At 35.1% G+C, this 24809-nt stretch overlaps 1 protein-coding gene across 11 annotated transcripts in view; it reads right to left on the bottom strand.

Moving 5' to 3' along the window:
* Positions 1 to 24809, bottom strand: part of NBEAL1 (neurobeachin like 1) — a 236515-nt gene that overhangs the window by 117857 nt on the left and 93849 nt on the right. For all 11 annotated transcript variants that reach the window (XR_008914111.1, XM_056807892.1, XM_056807889.1 and 8 more), the window contains 10 exons: positions 22728 to 22811; positions 20256 to 20354; positions 19590 to 20170; positions 18706 to 18838; positions 14199 to 14318; positions 12027 to 12330; positions 9156 to 9241; positions 2833 to 2922; positions 1260 to 1425; positions 157 to 290 (listed from right to left, as the gene is read on the bottom strand). Coding sequence is in view for 10 of the 11 variants with exons in the window: in XM_056807892.1 (XP_056663870.1) it covers positions 157 to 290; positions 1260 to 1425; positions 2833 to 2922; positions 9156 to 9241; positions 12027 to 12330; positions 14199 to 14318; positions 18706 to 18838; positions 19590 to 20170; positions 20256 to 20354; positions 22728 to 22811 (1797 nt within the window). In the remaining variant the exon portion in view is untranslated. The remainder of the gene's footprint in view (positions 1 to 156; positions 291 to 1259; positions 1426 to 2832; positions 2923 to 9155; positions 9242 to 12026; positions 12331 to 14198; positions 14319 to 18705; positions 18839 to 19589; positions 20171 to 20255; positions 20355 to 22727; positions 22812 to 24809) is intronic.

Below are 24809 nucleotides of genomic sequence, written 5' to 3' on the forward strand. Positions count from 1 at the left end.
TTTTAAGTTATTAAATCTGTATAATGTGAAATAAGAGGAATTGCTTTACAAATAGATTCATTCAAAATTTCACCAAATTGTAATGGATCAATACAAAAGAAAGCAAAACTGTTTTAGGGCAAATGTCTACATTTATGTAATATCAAGCTTGCTTACCTTCTGTAGTAAAGCTCCAAGGATTGCAACTCCATGAGAGTGAATGAAATTTTCTTGATTGATAGGGTGCCTCTGAATAAAGTGCTTTACCACCAAAACAAACATTGCAATTAAATTCTTCTCTATTCTAGATTCTGAAAAATTGTGGGAAGAATTATCACATCATAATAATTACTTTTTTATCATTCTTTATTTCAAATCATACTTCATATTTCAATCTGTGACTAAGAGTCAATTTGAATCAATAATTTCATTCAGGTTTCTATATAAGTATCAGAGAAAACAATGTATATTTTTATATACATATAAAGTGGAAAAAATTCTTTCCAGGGCCAATTTGCTCCTCTAAAATTTCAGAATGTTGTCTTATTACAAAACAAGATCATACTGGTCATGAGTAGAAGATTTTGTTGCCTAATAACAAGAATGACACTTTAAATTCCTAATGGAAACTGCATAAATTTTTATTTGCTTTTATACTTGGTAAATTTCTCAACTACTTCAGTAAAATGAAGCATTGAATCCCATAGTAAAAGTGTCATTTTTTTATATGTGTTGATAAATTAATCATCTATTTAACTCCCAGTTTCCTTACTGTTGGGATCCAGACATGAACAAATCATGTAAATATTATAGATATACCCAAAAGCTAACTCTTATGAGCAATTTGCTAATGCACCATCTTGATCCTTGTAACAAAGTGAAACTCTAATATTATGGTAAGCAGACCACTCCCCAAAGGTCAATTGGATCACTGGGCAGAGCACTGACTTCTACCTTTTCTTAGCCTCCACCTCTTTGACTTTGTGGTTGTTAACAGAGCCAATGTTAAATTCTCTGCCATGTCACATACTACTTCCCATTCCCCATTCTTTGATTCTGCAAAAAAAAAAACTGCAAAAAAAAGCCTCACTCTTTTCACCATCAGAGAAGCCTGACAGACTGAATCCCATGCTGTTCCCTCTCTCTTAATCTCTAAACTCCTTCACCTATTTTCCTGTAGTCTTCAGCTTCCCTTTTAGGTGCTCACCCATGAAAAGAATACTTTGTAGCTGTAGGCAGCTACATTTACAAACTATTTCATGTCCATCTTATTTCAGTACCTGAAGCTTTTGTGGAAGATAATACTACCCAGTCTCCTTCTACAGGTGTCATCATCTCAGGAAGGACATTCTCCCTATTTTTTTCAGTTGTCTGTCCATCAAAAAAACTGATTTGTTCCAAAAGTGGGAAGAGGACATTCAAGCCACCTATACAATTTATAATATCCTGAAAAGCAAAATATAAATTTTATCTAGAAAATGAAAACTAATATAGAAATAACAGTTTCACTTAGGAGAAAGTGAGTTTTCTAATGTTTACACAGGATAGGAAGTTTTGTGTTAAAAATTACTACTAGAAGACTGAGATTTGTTCAATAAAGACCAGAAATTTTAATATATGAATGCAGACATTGAAAGAAATCATGCAAAATAAATTCTGTCAAGAGGATTTAGGTTTGTTCAGATATCATGCCTCATACAATCAGTCATAATAGTGCATATCTACACTGAAAGGGTTTTTATATTTAAATGGAGTTAACAGTTTAATATTATACATTTATTATCTGTTGTGGGAAATATGTATTGCCAGGCCTTATCTGAAATATAAAAATGAAAACTATATAGCTCTTTCCTTTAAGAAATTTTTAATCTAAACTGACTTTTAAAATGATATGTTGATAAAGATAAATTTTTATAGGAAAAAATTACTAGGTAATAAACATTTCCTGCTTTATCTGGGGAAAGCCTAGTTTGGGGTTTTTTTTTACCCAGGTATAATCCAGGCCATGCTAATCTGGCAACCACTAAAAATGTAGACATATGAAGATAGTCAGCTTGTATATATAAACCTAATTAGTCAACTTAATTGTATTATATAATGGCAAATTTCAAACCATGAATTCTGCAGAAATCAAATTTAACTGTGCTAACCATAAAAGCATTATGTCTATTTAAGAGGAAAGTTTCTCCTCTAACAGGCAAAAAAATAAATAATTTATTGTTTGTCAATGAAGACTTCCTGAACTCTAAGATTCTCTCTAAACAATTGCAAACACCTTAGAAAATTAAGGACATTCGATGAATTTTTAAAAATTGGTAACTCATTATCATAATCATATAAAGGGATAGAACTTTGCAGAATTAAGTTCAACTGTCCAAATTATAGCAAGACTACTAACTGATGTATTTAATGAGATGATGGTCTTAAATTTACTTGACTAACCAGTATTTCTTACTGATAAAGAGAAAGGTATTTTCTACCCATGAAGAAAGGGAGGGTAATTTCTAATTTACAGAAATGTAATTATCATATTTTATTTGCACATAAAAAACTTGATAAAACAAAGTCCTAGACTAGTCAACATACTACTGTTATAAAAGCTATTAGTTAAATCAATATGATGAATGTCCTAATTCAATCATATGAGATTATTAACTTTCAGTGAATCAGAATTGTATATTTTCACAAATATTCTACTCAAACTCAATATATGCCACCATGAACAAATTTAAAACATCTGATTGTAATTGAAACCTAAAATTCAGAAAACATTGGTAGTATTCTGTTGATAAAAGTTCTTTAAGAGAGGACCCCCAACTTCATATAACTGGTTATAATTTATCATAAATTTACCTTGATGTCCCAGTTCACTACTTTGTTTCCTGTTAATCTTCCATGAAAACAATTGATTGATAAATCAAGGCAAATAGGATTTCTGCAGGCCTAAGAATTCAGAAAAAAAAATAACAGGAGGTATTTAACAAATGTTTTTCTAATAAAGGAATAATTATCTAAGTAGCAAGGGCATATTTAGGCTTAATTTTAAATTATATCACCATTAAGAATGACAGATTTCAGGGGCAGCTGGGTAGCTCAGGGATTGAGAGCCAGGCCTAGAGATGGGAGGTCTGAGGTCCATGGTGGTGAACCTATTTCACGTGTGTCAGTGCTGACCTGATTAACCATTTTCAATGGAAGTATGCATGGGCAGGCAGGCTGATGGACACCAGCCTTTGCTCTCACTGTGCCCCCAGATAGCCTGCTGGTGAGGGGAGGGGCGGGCCTACAAAAGACTAGGTGGGGCTCTGGCCCAAGTGCAACTGAGGAGTGCCTGGAACCAATTACCAGACACTTTTAGCACCCAGAAAAATATAGCAATGGCTTACTCACATTTTTTCCCTCTATGTACTTTTGTGAGACCTTATTCTCAGCATTAAATAATATCAAATATCAAATAAATAATATCAAAACCAACAAAAGAAACAGATTGATAGATGAAGTTAGTAGCCCTTGCTTGGTCTTGATGTGTACTAAATACCAACCTTCAATTGAAGATTTAGCCAATGAAATTCAGCAACAAAAAAGTCACTAATAGGCAGGTTGGCTAAAGAATACCCCCTCCCCCTCACTTACCTTAGTTCACAGCTCCTCACACAAGTTAAATAATATCAAGACCAACAAAAGAAACTGACTGACAGATGAACAAAGAAGTCACTAAGCAGGTAAGTTAAATGATTAGTTTTTGGTTTATTAAATAGTTATATATTACAATTATACATTTTTGTCATTTAAACTATAAATATCGTGAAATAATGTATTTTTTTTCTAAAAGTGGCACACCAACCGAGTTTTTTGGCAAATTTTGACACACCAAGCTCAAAAGATTGCCCATCATAGTCCTAGGTTCAAATCTGGCCTCAGACACTTTCTAGCTATGTGATCTAAGCAAGTCACTTAACCCCCATTGCCTAGCTCTTACCACTCTTCTGTCTTAGAATCAATACCCAGTATTGATACCAATACTGGGTATTGATTCTAAGATGGAAGATAAGAGTTAAAAAAAAAAAGAATGATAGATTTCAAATTCTAGTATTGCCATTCTATGTCTTTTAGATGTATGAATCAGGAACCCAAACCAGAGAGAATCCTTTTAGATCAACATCATTTTATATCCCATGACCATCTCCAAAAATAACCGTAAAAAAAAACAAAATAACCGTAAAAAAAAACAAAAAAAACAATAAAAGGGCCAATTTAGTAGAACGAAAAATAGCCAGTAGTAAATCAAGAGACGTCTGTCCTAGACCCACGTCTAGCACTTACTAGCTGTGTTGTGAAACAAATCAGTTGACCCCTCTGATTCTAAATTGTTTCAACTATGAAATGAGGGGTCTGGATCATGATCTTTTAAGGCTTTTTTTTGTCTTCAGGTTTTCTTGGCAAAGATACTGTCTAGGGCAGCTAGGTAAGTACAGTGAATAGAGTGCCGATACTGGAATCAGAAAGATTCATCTTTCTGAGGTCAAATCTGGCGTCAGACACTCGCTACCCATGTGACTCAAAGCAAGTCTCTTAACCCCCATTGCCTAGCCCTTGGAGTTCTTCTACCATAGAACCAATACTCAGAATCAATTTTAAGACATAAAGTAAGTATTAAAAAGAAGAAGATACATCCAGAATCACAGGAAAAGTAAAAATAGTAGAATTAAGATTTGATCTTTCCAATATAGCACACTGCCTTTTGTGGAAGAGAGAGAGATTGGAAAAGCATGCAACAAGACAGGAAGCAGCTGAGACTGATGACCTGTCAGTCAAAGGAGAGTATTCTGAGTTGGAATGTTACCAGGAGAAGCAGTTGAAGAAAGGAACAGACCAACTGAAGGGTTATGTCTTTAACCTTGAAGACAGAAAAGAGAGGTTGTCTCTGAGTTTTGGAGACTGAAAAAAGGACAAAAATCCAGATATCTCTCTCTCTGACTTCCTCTGTTGTTGTGATAGTGACTAAACTTCCAGACCTATTAGCCATCTCTCTCAATTGAAATATATTTCACCATCCTCCAACTTAAGACTCATTGTATTATTAGGGAAATCCCCAACCCTCTTACATCCATTTCTATTCTTTCCTGTCTTCCCCAAATAAACCCCTTATTTAAGATAAAGAAGAGAAAGAGTATTTCATTTGAGACATCATAAATTCACCCTGAGTTGACTTAAAAGAAGAAGAGAAAAGAAGAAGGAAGGGAGAGGGGAGGAAAAGGGAGGCTGAAGGGAGGGAGGAAAAGGGAGGAAGGGAGGAAGAAGTAGGTAACAGCTTGATCTGTTAGTTATCAATTACCAATCAATATAGTCTCTTATTACTACTTATTACACTTTGGAATCTCATTTGGAAGCAAAAAACTTAATTATGATTAAAAAAAGCAAGCTTGTCATTTGGAAAGATATTACTCCTAAAGACCACATTTGCATTGTTGTATTTCTACTATCATCGGCACATTTGACCATATCTACTATATTCAATTCAGTAAGTCTGTCTAGTCCAAATGTGTTAAGATTTTTTAAAATTTGTTATTTTATATTATTTGCCCTTAAAAATCTTAAAATCTAACTAAGGAAACAAGGATATATTCCATGGATAAAAGTCAAATCCAGCAAACAACAGAATATGAAAGGCAATCAACAAACATTTCTTAAGCACTTACTATATGCCAGATATTGTTCTGAGAACTAGGATGTGCAGAGACAAAAATAGTTTATTGCCCTCAAGGAGTTTACATTCTATCATGGGAAACAAAATACAGAGATACTTACTACACAAAACATATCAAGATAATACAGGGGGAGGATTAAGAGCTAAGGGGAATGGATAAGTATAAAACAAAGCTATTCACATTCTTATTTTACAGTGGGTGACCCACAGTATTAGTCCCTCAGCTTTCCCTCTACATATGCCTTTTTATATTATTGCCCTTTATAGCAGACATCCTCTATTGCAGTCTAATTGGCTAATCTACTAACCCACAAATGACTCTCCTGCCAATATGAATCTGTATAACTGGATTCCCAAATCGAACATAGCTCATCCTCATCTTTACCTCCTAGAATTCTGAGCTTCCTTCAAAGCACACTTTAGCTGCCACCTCTAAAGGAGCCCTTTCCTGAATAATGAATTGGAACAATTCCATGTGAACTGGTGTGAATTTTAAAACTACTCCACCTTACTCAGACCGTACTTTAGAAGATCTGATTTAGCTATTTCCTGATTTGTAACAATGGTCTAACAGAATCAGGTCTTGGGAACTCTACATTGCTCCACCCTACTTACTTTAATAAGGTCAAGAATGTCTGCACCCATACTCAAGGATTAAGTATCTAAGAAGATGGCTTTCAACAGACATGTGCAGAAACAGCTGACAGACCCCTGGGCTGTCCTAAGTCAAGCTAAGCTAACATTGGTACAGATGAGACGCAAAACAGTGATGTAAAACCATCTATATAGGGCACATGACTTCCTCTCTTCACTCTCTTTCCCCAGAGAGGCGGCTCTGGCTGGCAGCATGCTAAGCATTCTGACATCGTGGCATGGTGGCAGCTATTTGTCTGGGTTTTGGCAGTGAGTTTGTCCATGAGCTAATTCAGGTTCAGGCATCTTGGCTTAGCCCTCTTGGAGTTCAGGCTGATTCCTTCCTCCTTTACTCTCCAAAATTTTATCTTCCTAGAGTCTCTAATCTTCCTCCTGGCACAAGCCAGGCAGGAGAAATCCTACACCCTTTCCTTCTCCCTTCTTCTTAATTTCTTTCCACTATATTAATTAAATCACCATAAATTTCCAGCTGACTTGGGTATTTTTTTAATTTGGGATATCCATGGCGACAAATAACTAATATAGTTTAGGTCAGAACACTAAAATTATCCTTTACACTGGAATGACCTCCAGGAACTGATGCTGAGTGAGAGGAGCAGAACCAGGAGAACATTATCCACAGAGACTGATATACTGTGGTACTGAATGTAATGGACTTCTCTACTAGTGGCAATGCAATGATCAAGGACAAATCTGAGGGACTTATGAGAAAGAACACTATCCACATTCAGAGTAAGAACTGAGTAAATAGAAACACAGAAGAAAAACAACTGCCTGATCACATGATAGGGGTATGATTGGGGATATGATCACCCTAGTGCAAATATAATATGGAAATAGGTCTGGATCAATGACACATGTAAAACCCTGTAGAATTGTTCATTGGCTATGGGAGGAGGATGGGAAGAGGGGAGGGAAAGAACATGAATCATGTAACCATGGAAAAGTATTCTAAATTAATTAATTAAATTAATTTTTTCACATAAATAAATGAATGAATGAATGAATGAATAAGTAAAGGAGGCCTTTCCTAAATACCTCTCCCTGGACTCTACACTCCCCTAATTGTTAGTGTTGTATCTTTTTAAAATATTTTACATACATTTTTAATTTATTTAATCTATCTATGCAGTACATTCCACACCCCCTCATCCCAATAAGGTAAGCTCTTCAAGGTTAAGAATTGTACTTTTTTATGTTTGTGTCCCTAGTACTACATATTCTGCATACAGTATGTACTATAATATATATAAAGACATATATAAATGTTTGTTGTTGAAATAATCACACTGCTCTGGGTAAATCATTAAAAGAAGTATTTCACTACAACAAATAATCTTCTATAACAAATTTCTTTCTCAGGTCCCAAATGCTCTAATGTTGGTCAACACTGAAAGCTCTTGATTTTCTGATGAATTCATTCCAGGGAAGTTCTTTTGCTCTTGTTACTCAACTCAAACATTTCAGTTCCTGTCATACACAAAGCACTAGGCTGAGGACTAGAGACATATCCACAATCGTGCTCTAAAGGAAAATGTATGGCAAGATATTGACAACAGGGTAGGAAGGACAAGACAGAAGTATGCAGATGACTGTAATAAAAAGGAGACTAATAAGTACAAATGAGAGGCAAAATCATGCTAAAAAAGAAAATCTAAAGTAGGAAAGACCACTTTCAGAGAAGCCTAGGAAAAGCTTTATCCAAGGAGTGCACCTGAGCTGGGCCATGTAAGAAGAGAAGGATATAAACCAACAGGTTAAGGGTGAGAAGTCCATCCTATTCACAGCAGAGTGAGAAAAGACACCAGATGGGAGATAGCGCCGGACAAAGAATGGTGAGCAGAGTCAAATAGGTGAAGATAAGCAGGATGATATACAGCTGGAAAAGCAGCAAAAGAGAGTGGAGCAAGCAAGTGCTTAATGTCAGGATCAGGTTTATAATCACAATAATATTGACTACTTAAATAGCTCTTTAAGGTTTGCAGAGTAGTTTTCCTGTAGTATCTTATCTGATCCTTACAACATCTGAAAGGTAGAGGTTATAAATTATCTGAGGCTGAGGACACAGAAGCTGAGAAAGGTTAAACCTATGCAATTTAAGATTCAAAGCTTCCTCATTCTAAGTCCAGCACTCTTTCCCAAGTCATCTACATCACAGAAGGCAGCAAACAAAGCACCAGTCTTTCCCAATCACTTCCCCACTAGAAAAATCTGCACAAATTACAACCACTCAGCAAAATAAGATAACATGGAAATAGAGGAAGAAATAAAGAAAAAGAACAGGAAGCAAAGTATCATCTTTTTACCACAAGTAATGCATTTATATGTACATAGTATGTTCCAGCCCCTGTGCTAAGCACTTTAAAATATTGTCTCATTTGATCCTCATAAAAACCTTAGGAGGTCAATGCAATTATTATCCCCATTTTACAGCAAAAGAAACTAAGGCAAATAGAGGCTACATGACTTGCTCAAGATTAGTCATTTTATTTAACAAAAGCATGACACATACCTGAAAAATGAAAGAATGATCTAGAACAATACATTTATTTACAGTCATATTCTGCCTGCTGTCATTAATTTGTACTATAAAAACACACATGGGGGAAAAAAAAACATGATGCTGGGGATAAAAAAGTTACATGAGCCAGTTTACTCAATGGAAATAAAACTTTTCTATGTCCCATGGAATTAGCTAGAATGGAATCTAACCTGAAGAATATTAAATCCACTTAAAAGTTCCCAGCTTCCTTTAAAAACTAGTTAACCAACACATATAATTAGATAAACAAAAAATAAACACATTTATTCTAACCTTTGGTGTGTAGTGGAGAAGAATTTTACTAGGCAGATCTGGCATTTCAAATTCTGGAGATTTCCAAGGATTTAAGCAGTTTGGACCTGAAAAAAAAAAACAAAAACCTACACTTCACATTCTTGCAGATTGATAATTTGCTCGGTTCTATATACCATAACAAATAAATCCTCACACATAACACACCCTGTCCCCGCTCCATCCCTTTTCATGGGCCTTCTCTCATGACCTGAATCCTCTCCCTCATATCTATCACCTGGCTTACTTCATGATAACCCCAATAACATCTTCTTTGGGTAACAAGTCTTTCCTGGGTCATTCTCCCAGCTTCTATTACCTTCCCTCTGGAATAACTTCCCATTTATGTTGGAGAGATCTTGTACACACATAGCTCTTTGTATGCTGCTTCTCTAATTAGAAGGACCTTTAGGACAGAAGTTTTTGCCTTTCTTTGCATTCCCAGTACTTAGCACAGAGTACTGCCCTTAGTAAGCATTTAACAAATGTTTATGGGCCTATTTGTGTTTTCCACAAAAGCTAAATTGAGTAAAGGGCTTGAATCTCAGTGGATTGAAAGCCAACCTCAGAAATGGGAGGTTCTAGGTTCACATATGACCTCAGACACTTTCTAGCTGTGTGACCTTGAACCCTAACCCACCACTCTTCTGCCCTGGAACCAATACACAGTATTGACTAAGAAAGAAGGGAAGGAAAAAAGAAGGGAATGAAGGAGGGCAGGGGAGGGGAGGGGAGGAGAGGGAAGGGGAGGGGAGGAAAAGGGAGGGGAGGGGAGAAAGAAAGAGGCTTCTAAGCAGCTCAAATGGACAAAAGATTGCTATAAAGTAGGGTGATTGCAAAGGAATCTAGTTTGGGTTGGTTTTCACATTTCCTCCAATTTATTCAAATCCAAGAAAAGTTTGTTATGACATCAATTGCATAAGAGACTCCTTGTTCTCTAATTCTACTGACTGTTCTAAAGAATCTTGAGTACTATGATAATCTCTAAATTCCAGCTTAATTGATGTTCTTTTTGGTTCCCTTCTTTCTTTCTTTCTTTTTTTTTTTGGTTCATACCTATGATTTCATTAGTCCATGGACCTCCCTCCTGTACACAGATAGACTAGCTGTTCCTCTGTAACTTACTGTCTTAGAGAAGTGTTGTGGACCCTAAAAAGCCAAGGATCTTGCATGAGGCCCTGAGAGGCAATAGAACTTGTCCATGGATATCCAGCTCATATGCATTAGAAGCAGAACTTGAAGCGAGATCTTCCTTCCTCAAAGACTAGAACATGCTGCCTCTCTTTAGATTACAAATGTCCTTTAAATATTCCAATTTTTCAATTAATGATGAAATCTTAATGCCAATTTTTAAAACTTTCATCTACCTTGAAAGTCATATACTATTTAAATATCTTAGAATTTGACACAGAATATTTGAATATAACAATTTAACTGGTGATATTACATACTATAAATTATTGGACAAAACAAAAAACTAAGGAAAATTTTTCAACCTATTTAGGTTTGTCTATATTGTTTGTTTTTTCAAAGTACCAGCTTCTAGTCTTATTTATTAGTTCAATAGTTCTATCAATTTCAATTTTATTAATTTCTCCCTTAATTTTTAGGATCTCTAATTTGGTTTTCTTCTGGGGGTTTTTAATTTGTTCACTTTCAAGTTTTTTGATTTGCATGTCCAATTCATTGATCTCTGCCCTCCTTAATTTGTTAATATATGCACTCAGGGATATGAATTTTCCTCTGAGTACTGCTTTGGCTACATCCCATAAGGTTTGAAAGGATGTCTCACCATTGTCATTTTCTTCAATGAAATTATTAATTGTTTCTATGATTTGTTCTCTAACTAACTGATTTTGGAGTATCATATTATTTAATTTCCAATTGATTTTTAATTTGGCTCTCCATGTACCCTTACTGATCATTATTTTTATTACCTTATGATCTGAAAAGGTTGCATTTATTATTTCTGCTTTCCTGCATTTATATGCCATGTTTTTATGACCTAGTGTATGGTCAATCTTTGTGAATGTACCATGTGCTGCTGAAAAGAAGGTGTATTCCTTTTTGTCCCTATTTATTTTTCTCCATATATATATTAACTCTAATTTTTCTAATATTTCATTCACATCTTTTACCTCTTTATTTATTTTTTGATTTGATTTATCTAAATTTGATAGTGGTTGGTTGGAGTCTCCCACTAATATAGTATTATTATATATTTCCTCCTTCAATTCTCCTAGTTTCTCCCCTTTTAAATACTTCATCATGAATTCTTCAGTTATATTAATTTATATGCAGGCTTACTTAGTTTTCTTACAATTATCCATGTTTTGTTTAATCAATTTGTTCCAATCTAATGTTATATGCTGTATGATAGAACTTTTTTTAAAGAGATGTACGTTATTTATTTTTGCATACCTATGATATCAAAGTATATCATTATCCATTAAGTCTCTGATGGCTCACCATGACAATAAGGTGACTCTGGGTTCTTGAACATTATGTCAGAAAACTGCAAACTCTAGAAAAATCTCATAAAGTTGAAAGACTCTGAGTAAAAGATAGGCACAATGTTGTATGTTCCAAGGTAGAACAACAACAACAAAATTCTAAGAAGCTCCGTTACAATGGACTAGTCATGATTTTCGTCACAGTAGCTCATTAAACTATATCCTAATGCAAGGAAAGGCTGCAAGCCACATTGGAGGAAGGAGTTACCCTTATAGGTGAAATTATGACTTCCTGAAGTTTTGGTGAATGTAGATATTTTCTCTTCTAGCTATGTTTGGATATATTATTGAAGTTATGGGAGGTCAGGTGCTACAAAGGTACATACTTTCCTATACTCACCTGCCAAATATAACAACTTCACCTGAGGGGGATGCAGTGCTTCATGGAAGATGATTACTGACCCAAGTTGACCCTCTAGAGATGTTGGACATCCCCATTCACTATCTTGAGTCCCAGCTGAAATTAATTTGGTTAGCAACTCTGATTTTTCAGCATTTCCTCCCCAGGAGGCTGAAGACAGAATTCCACCAAATGATGTTCGGTGAGGGGTAATTGGAGAAGAAAAAGGTGGGTCTGGGATTTGGGATGGTGGAGGTGTGGTTGTCCTTTGTCCAGCTGAGCCAATACAACAGAAAGTAAAAGGCTAATAAAAAAAGAAAATATTGTATTACAAAACTTTTCCAAAATTATTATTTAAATAAACTTAAAAGCAGCAAAAATATCAAAATAATGACAAATAACATATTTATAAGTAAAAACTTCAAAGGGCTTTAATTTATATACATTTTCTCTAACCCTTGTAGTTAAGAAACCATGCTTTAATATTAGCACTGTTAAATGCAGTTCTGGCATGTTATCATTACAGTGAATTTTAAAAACATTAACAAACTTTTAGAAATAATTTGAGAAGTCTTCTAGTACCCAAACTCCTAGCCTTCAACAAAAAAACATATTTTGCTTACCTGACAGAAAAGTAAGGAAACTCAAAGAATAGATTGATATATGTTCATTTTCAGAAATGGACAATGTACGTATTTGTTTTGTAATCTGGAGGCAGAAGGGGACTAGCAATAGTGATGCATCATAAAAGAGAGAGAAAATACAGGGGAAAAGTCATTATAATATTTTTTCAAAAATGCACAGAAGAGAACAGGAAATTCAGAAGGAGACCCCAACAAGCAGGGCAGTTTGACATTAACCTGTTGAACTCTTTTCTAAATGAAAGCTATATATAACATAGAATCATGGTTTTATATACAATGTTGGTTTTTTCTGTTCAGTATAAGGGAAAATTCATGTTTGCTAATGTTTGTGAAATTCAGAATAAAAAAAAAGATTTTTTTAAAATAAGAGTGCACTTAACTCATAAAAACTTCCAAGAAGATAATGCTACAGAGTGCTTCTAGACTCCATGTTTTCACCACTGCTTAGCAAATTTTAAGTATAAGGTAAATTATTTCACTAGTTTGTAAATGAGTTCACTAGTCTGGAGTTGGCTCCCACTCTCTAAGAGTCTCTTGTAAACATTAATCAATACACATTCATTAATAAGTACCTAAGTAGGTGATGCAAGGCAAAACTGTAAGATTCCCTGCTCTCAGTGAACATGTGTGTATATATACATACATGCACATATAGACAGATACACATATATGGATGTGTATGGTATATAATCAGTACAATCAGAACAGAAACAAAGTAATCTTGAGGGGCATCCAGAAAATCTTTGTCCACAAAGTGGCATTTTACTTGAATAATGAAGGAAACCAGAGACTCCAGGCAGTGGAGAGGAAGCATTTAAGGTATGCAAGATGTACAGAGACCTAGAGGGAAGTAATCTGGAACAGTAGCAAAGAGCAGATTGTAAAGCTCTTTAAATGCCACTAGAGTTTCCATTTGATCCTGAATTACCTTCAGAACCAAATGCTAATTCTGGCATTTAGGAATCAATTGATATTCATAGTAGAGAATAATAAGAATAGGCCTGCATTTTAAGAGAATCACTTTGGGACCTGGGTGAGGAGACACATGAGAAGAGAGATAAATTAGGAGGCTGCTGCAATAGTACAGGCAAGAAGTGATGATGGCCTAAAACTGAGCTGCGGCTGTGTCAATGAAGGCAAGAAAACATATGAGGGTAGAAGAACAAGCATTTATTAAGCACATGCTATGTTCCAGGCAAAATGCTGAGTGCATTATAAATATTATTTTATTTAATCTTCACAACAATCCTAGGAAGTAGCTGCTCTTCTGAGCCTCATTTTAAAGGTGAGGAAATGGAGGCAAACAGAAGTTAGTGACAGTTATTTTCCCAGGGTTGTGGGAAAATAGTGGTATCTGACAGTATCTTACTTCACATATGATAAAATAGTACTCAAATCAATGAGTACCTAACCAGAGACAAACAAAAGAAATAACAGATGTTAAAATGAAACTCCTCAGCAGATGCTTCAGAACTCTCTCCATAAACTGCTGCAATGGGCCTCTGATAAATTTGTTTTATGGACTTACTTCATTCATTGCAGGAAACCTGAGCGGGGCAGAGACTTTCTGCTGTCCATTGACATAGATATAGACCAGGCTCTGACCAAACGGTCTTTTTCCAGGCATGTGAACGATAGTTATGTTGTGCTGATTAAGCAAAAACAATCAATTAGAATACCAATTAAATGAATCGACTGTATTTAAAACCTGATATATTTTAAAGCATTACCCTAAAATGCAAAAAGTTTGTGGTATCTCTAAAAATTTAAATCTAAATATGGTTAATAATTACAAAAGTTGCTCAAAGGAGTGAAAAGTATCTTCCTATATGACTCCAAGGGAATATTCAAGTATATTTCTTGGAAACATAAAATAGAACAAAGTATTTCCATTATATTTTCATTATCTCCAAGCATAATTTGCCAACATTCAAGGAAAAAGCAAATCTTCAAATAATCATTGATGAATTTTGCTATTTTATTCCTTATACTTCAATATAAAAGCTCTTGCAGAAATCTTCATTATCATTTACTTTTAGAAATTATTACAGTACTTTGAACAGGAACAGGAAGACAATATAATTTTCATTCAAAAAAGTCACAAGGTTCAAGCACTAAAAAGAACTCTTGAATAGCTGTATTAATAAAAAATTCTAATCATATCACAACTTAAAACCAAAATTCCAACTAAAAGAAATCCGTTCAAGATGATCTAATCACATCTTGTGCACAATTAAGCATTTTCTTTTTTCCATACAAAGTTTCTTTTTACAAAGAAATATAATTTTCGGAAGTTACATTTTGGAAGATGAAAAAACATTAGAAACAGACTAGTGATGTTTGTTAAAAATGAAAAAGACAAAAGCATAGGAATAGAAGGGCCTTTCCTAAAAATAATAAACAGTATATATCTAAAACCATCAGCTAATATCATCTGCAATGGGGATAAACTAGATGTATTCCCAATAAGATCAGGAGTGAAACAAGGATGCCCATTATCACCTCTACTATTTGACATTGTATTAGAAACACTAGCAGTAGCAATTAGAGAAGATAAAGAAATTGAAGGCATCAAAATAGGCAAGGAGGAGACCAAGTTATCACTCTTTGCAGATGACATGATGGTCTACTTAAAGAATCCTAGAGATTCAACCAAAAAGCTAATTGAAATAATCAACAACTTTAGCAAAGTTGCAGGATACAAAATAAACCCACATAAATCATCAGCTTTTCTATATATCTCCAACACAGCTCAGCAGCAAAAACTAGAAAGAGAAATCCCATTCAAAATCACCTTAGACAAAATAAAATACCTAGGAATCTATCTCCCAAGACAAACACAGGAACTATATGAACACAACTACAAAACACTCTCCACACAACTAAAACTAGATTTGAACAATTGGAAAAACATTAACTGCTCGTGGATAGGACGAGCCAATATAATAAAAATGACCATCCTACCCAAACTTATTTATCTATTTAGTGCCATACCCATTGAACTACCAAAATATTTCTTTACTGATTTAGAAAAAACCATAACAAAATTCATTTGGAATAACAAAAGATCAAGGATATCCAGGGAAATAATGAAAAAAAAAACACATATGATGGGGGCCTTGCAGTCCCAGATCTCAGACTATATTACAAAGCAGCAGTCATCAAAACAATTTGGTACTGGCTAAGAAACAGAAAGGAAGATCAGTGGAATAGACTGGGGGAAAGCGACCTCAGCAAGACAGTATACAATAAACCCAAAGATCCCAGCTTTTGGGACAAAAATCCACTATTTGATAAAAACTGCTCGGAAAATTGGAAGACAGTATGGGAGAGACTAGGAATAGATCAACACCTTACACCCTACACCAAGATAAATTCAAAATGGGTGAGTGACTTAAACATAAAGAAGGAAACCATAAGTAAATGGGGTAAACACAGAATAGTATACATGTCAGACCTTTGGGAGGGGAAAGACTTTAAATCCAAGCAAGACATAGAAAGAATCACAAAATGTAAAATAAATAATTTTGACTACATCAAACTAAAAAGCTTTTGTACAAACAAAACCAATGTAACTAAAATCAGAAGGGAAACAACAAATTGGGAAAAAATCTTTATAGAAACCTCTGACAAAGGTTTAATTACTCAAATTTATAAAGAGCTAAATCAATTGTACAAAAAATCAAGCCATTCTCCAATTGATAAATGGACAAGGGACATGGATAGCCAATTCTCAGATAAAGAAATCAAAACTATTAATAAGAACATGAAGAAGTGTTCTAAATCTCTTATAATCAGAGAGATGCAAATCAAAACAACTCTGAGGTATCACCTCACACCTAGCAGATTGGCTAACATGATAGCAAAGGAAAGTAATGAATGCTGGAGTGGATGTGGCAAAGTAGGGACATTAATTCATTGCTGGTGGAGTTGTGAACTGATCCAACCATTCTGGAGGGCAATTTGGAACTATGCCCAAAGGGCAACAAAAGAATATCTACCCTTTGATCCAGCCATAGCACTGCTGAGTCTGTACCCCAAAGAGATAATGGACAAAAAGACTTGTACAAAAATATTCATAGCTGCGCTCTTTGTGGTGGCCAAAAACTGGAAAACGAGGGGATGCCCATCAATTGGGGAATGGCTGAGCAAATTGTGGTATATGTTGGTGATGGAATACTATTGTGCAAAAAGGAATAATAAAGTAGAGGAATTCCATGGAGACTGGAACAACCTCCAGGAAGTGATGCAGAGCGAGAGGAGCAGAACCAGGAGAACATTGTACACAGAGACTAATACACTGTGGTATAATCGAATGTAATGGACTTCTCCATTATGGTGGTGTAATGTCCCTGAACAATCTGCAGGGATCTAGGAGAAAAAACACTATTCATAAGCAAAGGATAAACTATGGGAGTGGAAACACCAAGGAAAAGCAACTGCCTGGCTACAGCGGTTGAGGGGACATGACAGAGGAGAGACTCTAAACGAAACTCTAATGCAAATATTGACAACATGGAAATGGGTTCGAATCAAGAACACATGTAACACCCAGTGGAATCACGTGTCGGCTATGGGGGGTGGGGAGAAGGAAAAGAAAATGATTTTTGTCTTTAATAAATAATGCTTGGAAATGATCAAATAAAATATTATTAAAAAAAAGAAAAAGACAAATAAACTGCATAATGTAAAAATAATGAGAACTGTAAAACTAATAGGCAATGGATTGATTATTGTTTATAAACTAATTTCAATAATCTGAACTTCTCTTCAGGGCCAGGCACAAGGATGCTAAGGAGACTTGTTATATTAAAATTAACAATTTATTGAAAATACAAGGATAATAAAGGACTTCTAACTCTAAGGGATTCTAATTCCACCCAAATAAAACTCCCTGGTTCTGCAAGGAAGTGCTTCTCCTGTTTCCACAGGACACACTGATCCTCCCTGATCTGACTAACCCAAATTTTCACTATTCTAAATAAACTAACACTATCATCCTTATAATTCTTAACTTCATCTCCAAGTTATAAAAATAACAAAGGCTAGCTGGCTGAGTCTCAACAAGAACCAAGTTAGGACTTTTAGCCTTAGCAGACTCAGAGTCCAAACAAAAGACCAGGTCTTTCTTTGGTCTTCTCAGAGTTAAAATAATCTATAAAAACAACAATAGAGAGTCAAAAGTGTTTCCCAAGTTGGAAAAAGAAAATACTTAGCTCCTTCAGGTCTTTCCCTTCTTTCCTTCTACCTCAAGACAGTGAGAGAGAAAAGATGTCACCTATTCCAAGCCCTCAGAGAGTCTAACTCTGCCAACCACCAGAGACCAACAGCCACACCCAGAGAGTAACTGTCACTCCCAGAGACCAACTGCCACAGAAAAACTGTTAAACTTGAAACTGACACTCTGTCTCGGCTCTGTTTGAAACTCCAATTCTTTCTCAAGCCAGCTTATGTACTTCTTATCTCTAAACTAATATAACAAGACAATTTCTAATATCATCCGTATAATAATGAAACTCTGGAACAGAAAACTGGAAGGAATCACAATGTATTTTTTCCCCACAAAGAATATTTCTAAATCTTTTTAACAATGGATGTATGATAGTTTTTACTCAATAATTCTTTCTGAGAAATATATAAAAGGCCTAATGTCATGCCTAATAAAGACAACTCAGGATGACAATTACTGAAACTACTTCACCATGTCCAGCACTAATTCTGCTTGTTTATATTCAAAGAACATGAACTCAGTGGATTGAGAGTGAGGCCTACAGATGGGAGGTCCTAGGTTCAAATCTAACCTCAGACACTTTCCAGTTGTGTGACCCTGGGCAAGTCAATTAACCCCCATCACCTAGCCCCTACAACTCTTCTGCCTTGGAACCAATACACAGTATTGATTCCAAGGCAGAAGGTAAGGGTTTTAATTAATTAATTAAATAAATAAAAATAAATTCAAAGAACATGTTCAGAAATGCATATAGTATATAATTCCTGACATACTGGTAACCAAAGCTGAGCTCATGGAAGCTTACCCAGAGGGAGTCACAGAAATTATGGTCAGGAAGCATGACAGTTGCATACTCTCTCTTGGTGCACACTGCCACCACCAATACTCCAGAAGAAGTCAGAAAGGCTTCAAAGCCCATGCCACTTGCTGTGAAAAAGCTATCAAAAAGAAAACCAAGAGGAACATTCTAATTTAAATTGTATTTCATTATTCTCAATGTCTAGCAGTCTTCACATTATAGAAAAGGTTCTGGCATGCTAACCCCAATTTTTTTGGAAGGGGAAAGGTAAGGACCTATGATTTCATTGAAAAAAGGATACCAAGGGGGAAGCTGGGTAACTCAGTGGATTGAGAGCCAGGCCTAGAGATGGGAAGTCCTCAGACACTTCCCAGCTGTGTGACCCTGGGCAAGTCACTTGACCCCCCATTACCTAGCCTTTACCACTCTTCTGCCTAGGAACCAATACACAATATTGATTCCAAGATGGAAGGTAAGGGTTATTTTAAAAAAAAAGAAAGAAAGAAAAGAAAATTAAAAGAAAAAGGGATGCCAAAAAGGGAATTCATTCTACCAATATAAATCACGACCTGCTTTTCAAGTGACCATCCCAGAAAACTGCCTGGATAATTAGACATAAATGAATTGCCCATGGTTACATATCCAGTATCTGTCAGAGGTAAGACTTGAACCCATATCTTCCATCCTGAGGTTAGTGGATGACACTAAGGTCATCAGTCTATCCATTATGCTATGTTGCTGCTTTTTAATATAACACACTGAGAACTTTAACAACTGAATGGCTTAATAAGTAGAAATTTTCAAACTGGTTAATGCCTAGGTAAGTTCACCAAAGAATAATATTAATACATTTATGATTAGTAAATATATTCAGCAACTTTTATGAGTACCTGTACAGTTGTTTTCTCTTCCCTCCTTTGTTGGAGATTCCAGTATTCAACTGATCCTGGTCTAGACAAAGCCATGCACTGAAGGAAAAGGCAGACCCTGGCCATTTCTGAATGGATGGTACAGAAATACCTGCCATGCTATGAGACAAATTAAAATATTGCAGTGCACTCTCTAAACTTTGCTTGCGAGCCATTGCCAAGATGCCCCGCAACACAGGAATGGTGTAAGAATGGATCTTCTTGGATGCATCTGTTCTCAGAAGTCTTAACAACCTATGGAGCTCTTCAGAGCTCATGGACTGACTCCCCAAAGAGCCAAGGAGAGCTATCAAGTTCTCAGCACAAGTACAATGAAGTGAAGAATGGGAAGAAAGGGTATCAATGATCCTGAGACCCATGTTAGCATTGACACAGGTAGTTCGAGTCTGTCTATTAAGAGAACAAATTCGCTTCATCCAGTCAGAGATAAATATCTGTAGATCATGTGATTCTAGTTCTGCAAGCCACTGGATGAGCAGCAATAAAGGCTGGACGTTGCTAATACCCAAAATCCCAACAGATGTGTGGTCTCCTTCTACAGCCTGAGAAGATAAATCATAAGTTACAAATTCTGATGAGGAAATTATTTAACATCTATTAGCAAGCAAAAATATTTAAATAACTTACCATATTCATAAGTTCTTTAAGCAACTCCAAAGAAGGCTGACCAAGGGATTTTAATACCTCATACATATGTGTATAACCAATTCGTTCTTTAAACACTTCCTGAAAAAGCAAAACACAATAGATGAAGTATATTAATGGAAAAAATGAGGTATGGTGGCTAGTAAAAAGCTGATCTTAGAATCAGGAAAAGTTATATTCACATTCTATCTCTAATACTAATTTGTTCTAGAACCAAGGAAAAGTTACACAGCCCCAGTTTCCTAATCTGTAAAATATTAATCATACCAGGAGCATCAATTGTAGCAAGAATGAAATGGGAGCATACACACACACACACACACACACATTTTATATATATAGAGAGAGAGGTCATTTTAATCAACTCTAATAACAGAATTAGGAGCTAGTGATCCAACAACTCAAGGAGGTTTGATAAGTAACTAGTTTGTGGTCTTGAGAAAATCATGTAACCTTGACTCTATTATATTTATTTTTTCTTTATTTTTTAAATACTTACCTTCTGTCTTAGAATCAATATTAAGAATTGGTTCCAAGGAAAAAGCATGGTAAGAGATGGGCAAATGAAGGTTAAATGACTTGCCCAGGGTCACACAGCTAAGGAGTGTCTGATTTCACATTTGAACCCAGGATCTCCCAACTCCAGGCTTGGTGCTCTATCTACAGTGTTACCTATAAGCCCTTACACCTTATCTTTAAAAAGTGAACATTGGTCTAGATTGCCTTAAAGGTTCCATGGTCTCACAGACCTCATTCTAGATGCAGCTGTAGCATTTGGGGAAATAAAGAAGACACTAGAACCTGACTCTGAGGCAATCTGTGAATGCTTGATGCAAGATTAACTTGATGCAGGAGACTTTTCCAAAGCCCCACTCTTTGGGTGCCTTCCTGTTGAGATGACCTCCCAGTTACATCTTATATATGTGAACTTTAGATTACTCCACCCTACTTAGTCTAACAAAATCAGGAATGTCTACACCTATACTAAAGGTTTAAGTATTTAGGAGAATGGCCTATGACAGACATATGCTAGCAAATGACAAATCAAAAATAACTAACAGACCCCTGGGCTGTCCTAAGTCAAGCTTAAGCTACCATTGGTACATGTGAGATGCAGGAAAGTGATGTAAAAACGGTCTATATACTTCTCGTCACTTCCTCTCTTGGCCTCTTTCCACAGAGAGGTAGCTCTGGCAGCAGCTTGATGAGCGTTTTGGCATCTTGGGTGGCGGCTGCTATTGTCTGGTTTTAGCGGTGAGTTTTCCTTGATACCATACTAGAGGAAGCTGAGTAGCTTAGTTCAAGTGAGGCATCTTTACTGAGCCCTCTCAGAGTTTAGGCTGATTCTTTCTCCTTTGCCTTCCAAACACTATCCTCTTAGAAAGCCACTAATCTTCTTCAGAGACCTCATGGTGGAGGACTTTGAACTCCCCCTGGCACAGGCCAGGCGGGAGAAATCCTACACCTTTTCCCTCTCCCTTCTCCTTAATTCCTTCCCTCTATATTAATTAAACAATCATAAATTTGCAAACTGATTTGGGTATTTTATTTGGGATATTCCCAGGTGACCAAAATTAATTTAGATTAGGTCACAACCCTAAAATTATCCTTACAGTCATCTAATATGTAACAAATTATTTGTACATTGATTCCTCTCACTGGAATATAAATGTAAATGACTTTTTTTTTTTTTGGTATCCTTAGAGTTAGCAAAGTTTCTGGTAATAACTGCTAATAAATGTTTGTTGAACAACTACCATTTAACTTCCTGCTATCCTAAACTACTTCATGATGTTCTATGAATTGAGACTCTTGGCCTTTACCCTAGAGTTGGATTTGCCTCAGGAGTAACATAGTATATATACCACATATATCTGTGCTGTTTGTATAGCACTTTTAGATACAGAGGGAGAGAGGAAAATGTTACAATGGAAATCCAGAAAGAATATTATATTTGAAGCCTGAAGATAAAGATAGATTTCCTAGTTTTGTCTCCTAACTAATGATGTGATTTTAGGAAAATCATGCCTCTCTAAATCAGTTTTCTTGATTATAAACAGGACATAATATTATTTGCTAGGTACCCAGGTGGCACAGTAGATAGAGTGCCAAGGGTGGAGTCAGGAAGATCTGAATTCAATTCTGGCCTTGGGCACTTACTGTGTGACCCTTTTTTAAGGGTCTTACTTAACCTTTTGCCTCAATTTCCTTATCTGTAAAATGAACTGGAGAAAGGAAGTGACAAGCCATTCCAGTGTCTTTGCCAAGAAAAACCAATATGGGATCATGAAGAGTAGAAAGTGACTAAAACAACTGCACAAGAACAAAATGTTGTTTGCATTACGTCCTTCATAGGATTATTATAGACTAAATAAGAATAAGTCAAAATGCTCTGCTATCATAAAGTATTACATAAATATGAATTATTATAATTAAACAAATAAACTTTAATACCTTAGCAGCTGGAGATTTGTTCATCACTGCTGTAAGGGCCTGAATGGTTGATATAGCCAAACAATCCAACTGTTCTTGAAATACCTAGAATGAGAGAAAACTAGCAATATTCAACATAAACAAGTTAAAGATTTAACTTAACTGGAGATAAGAAAAATTGTCTTCTTCCAACAGGATGGAATAAAAGTAATTACTGAACATGCATTTTTCCTCCCCCAATGACATAGAATTAGGGGCATCATAACCTGCAAGAAAATTCACTTCCTAAATTAAAAAAAAAAATTTCTTACGAGTAAGGCTTATATCAGGAAGAACTCTACACTCACATATTAAAGTGCTTGATGGGCAAAATCCAAAATTCATTCATGCTTTTAATGAACAATCTCAATTCAGAGGGAAGTACACAATTTTTAAAATCTATTATACCATCATTTCCACTTAAAATTATACTTTTATAAGTTTACTTAAATAATAACTAAAAACACCATAACCCTAACTTTATAGACTTTATTTTTTAAATAATGAGATAATATTGCTATATAAAAAGAATGAATCTTAACATGCAGGCAAGTAATCATGTTTTTGCAAACAAATACTCAGACATTTTAGAAGCATGTAGATTTTTCAGATAGTATACAAATGTTGTTCGTGCCTCTTATATTAAAAATGGTTCATGCTAAAAGTTCATTGCTTTTTAAGAATAATAAAACAAATTTCCATAAATCATTAGGCCACTTTAAAGATACGGACATGTTCATTTCAGTGTAGTGTGCTTTATCTGTAAATACTGATAATGAGAAGATATATCAGGTTACAATTCTCAATTCTGAAAGCACAGCATGAGGGTTATGAAGTTATAAAGATTTCTCTTACCTAAAAGCTGTTTTCAGAGATAAGGGAAGTCATTGAATTAGGCCTGAAATACTTATACTACTAACAGGTTCTTTTATTCTCCCCCCCCAAATAGTTTTGATCACAGAGTAAAGAGTCTAGGTGTATTAGAGAAAGCTATACACTTAAACAAGAATTCTAATCAGTCTGGACCTTCATAAAATGACATAAGACACTGAAGCCTTCCTATAACATCATTTACCTTTAAAGCAGAAGGTAACAGAGAAGTAATGGCACAAAGCAGGTCTTAAACTCTCTCCAAAGGGGTTAATTAATGAAGTGAACAAAAAATCTCAATATAAGATGACTTCAGCAGTGAGAAAATTCCATGTTTATGCTAACCCCAATTTTTTTGGAGGGAGAGAGGTGAGGACCTATGATTTCACTGGAAAAGGAATGCTAAAAAGGAAATTCCTTCTACCAATGCAAATCACTACCTACTTTGCAAGCGATGCTCCCAGAAAACTGCCTGGATAACTGAACCTAAATGAATAGTCCTATAATTAACACCTATAAATTAATTTCAAATTTTCCCTATGAGAAATTACTTCAACTCTGAAATTCCTTTTTTCCAATCAACATTTTATGAAAATAAATTTATTTATCATATAATGGTAAACAGCATATTAGGACAAGATTTATAAAAGTACTAAATACTATGTCTCTCATAACCTAACTCTTTAAGAGTCAAAAAATGATGATAGACCAATACATTTTTATGTGTCATTTTTTCATATTGAAAAACAAAAAAAAATTTTAAAGTTAGATTCACCATTCCATTCATTTAGAATTAAAATTTTAAGTAAAAATTCAAGTTTTATATTGTAATAAAGATACCAAAGATCAATTCTTCTTCCCTTCCTCTCAGATTCAGTGTGTCCACTGACTTTTGATAAATCACTTACCAAAAAGCAAATAATCAACACAAAATAATCACACAGATTCACAAAGTCCTAAGATCCCAAAACACCACAATAATTAGAAAAGAAAGCCAAAACCAAAAAAGAAAAAAAATCACCACCAGGATGATAGTATTGGTATTCTATTCCTGTACTTATCAAAATTGAAAGAACAAAGATGGCAACTATAACAATTTTAAAGATTCTTCAAATTTGAAATATTTTTGTACTTTTTTAAACAAAAACTTTTAAAATATTACTCAAGAGAACTAATTAGGAACAAATAATGTTC

This window comes from Monodelphis domestica, chromosome 8 (genome assembly GCF_027887165.1).
Source record: "Monodelphis domestica isolate mMonDom1 chromosome 8, mMonDom1.pri, whole genome shotgun sequence".
In the NCBI taxonomy this organism is placed as follows: domain Eukaryota; kingdom Metazoa; phylum Chordata; class Mammalia; order Didelphimorphia; family Didelphidae; genus Monodelphis; species Monodelphis domestica.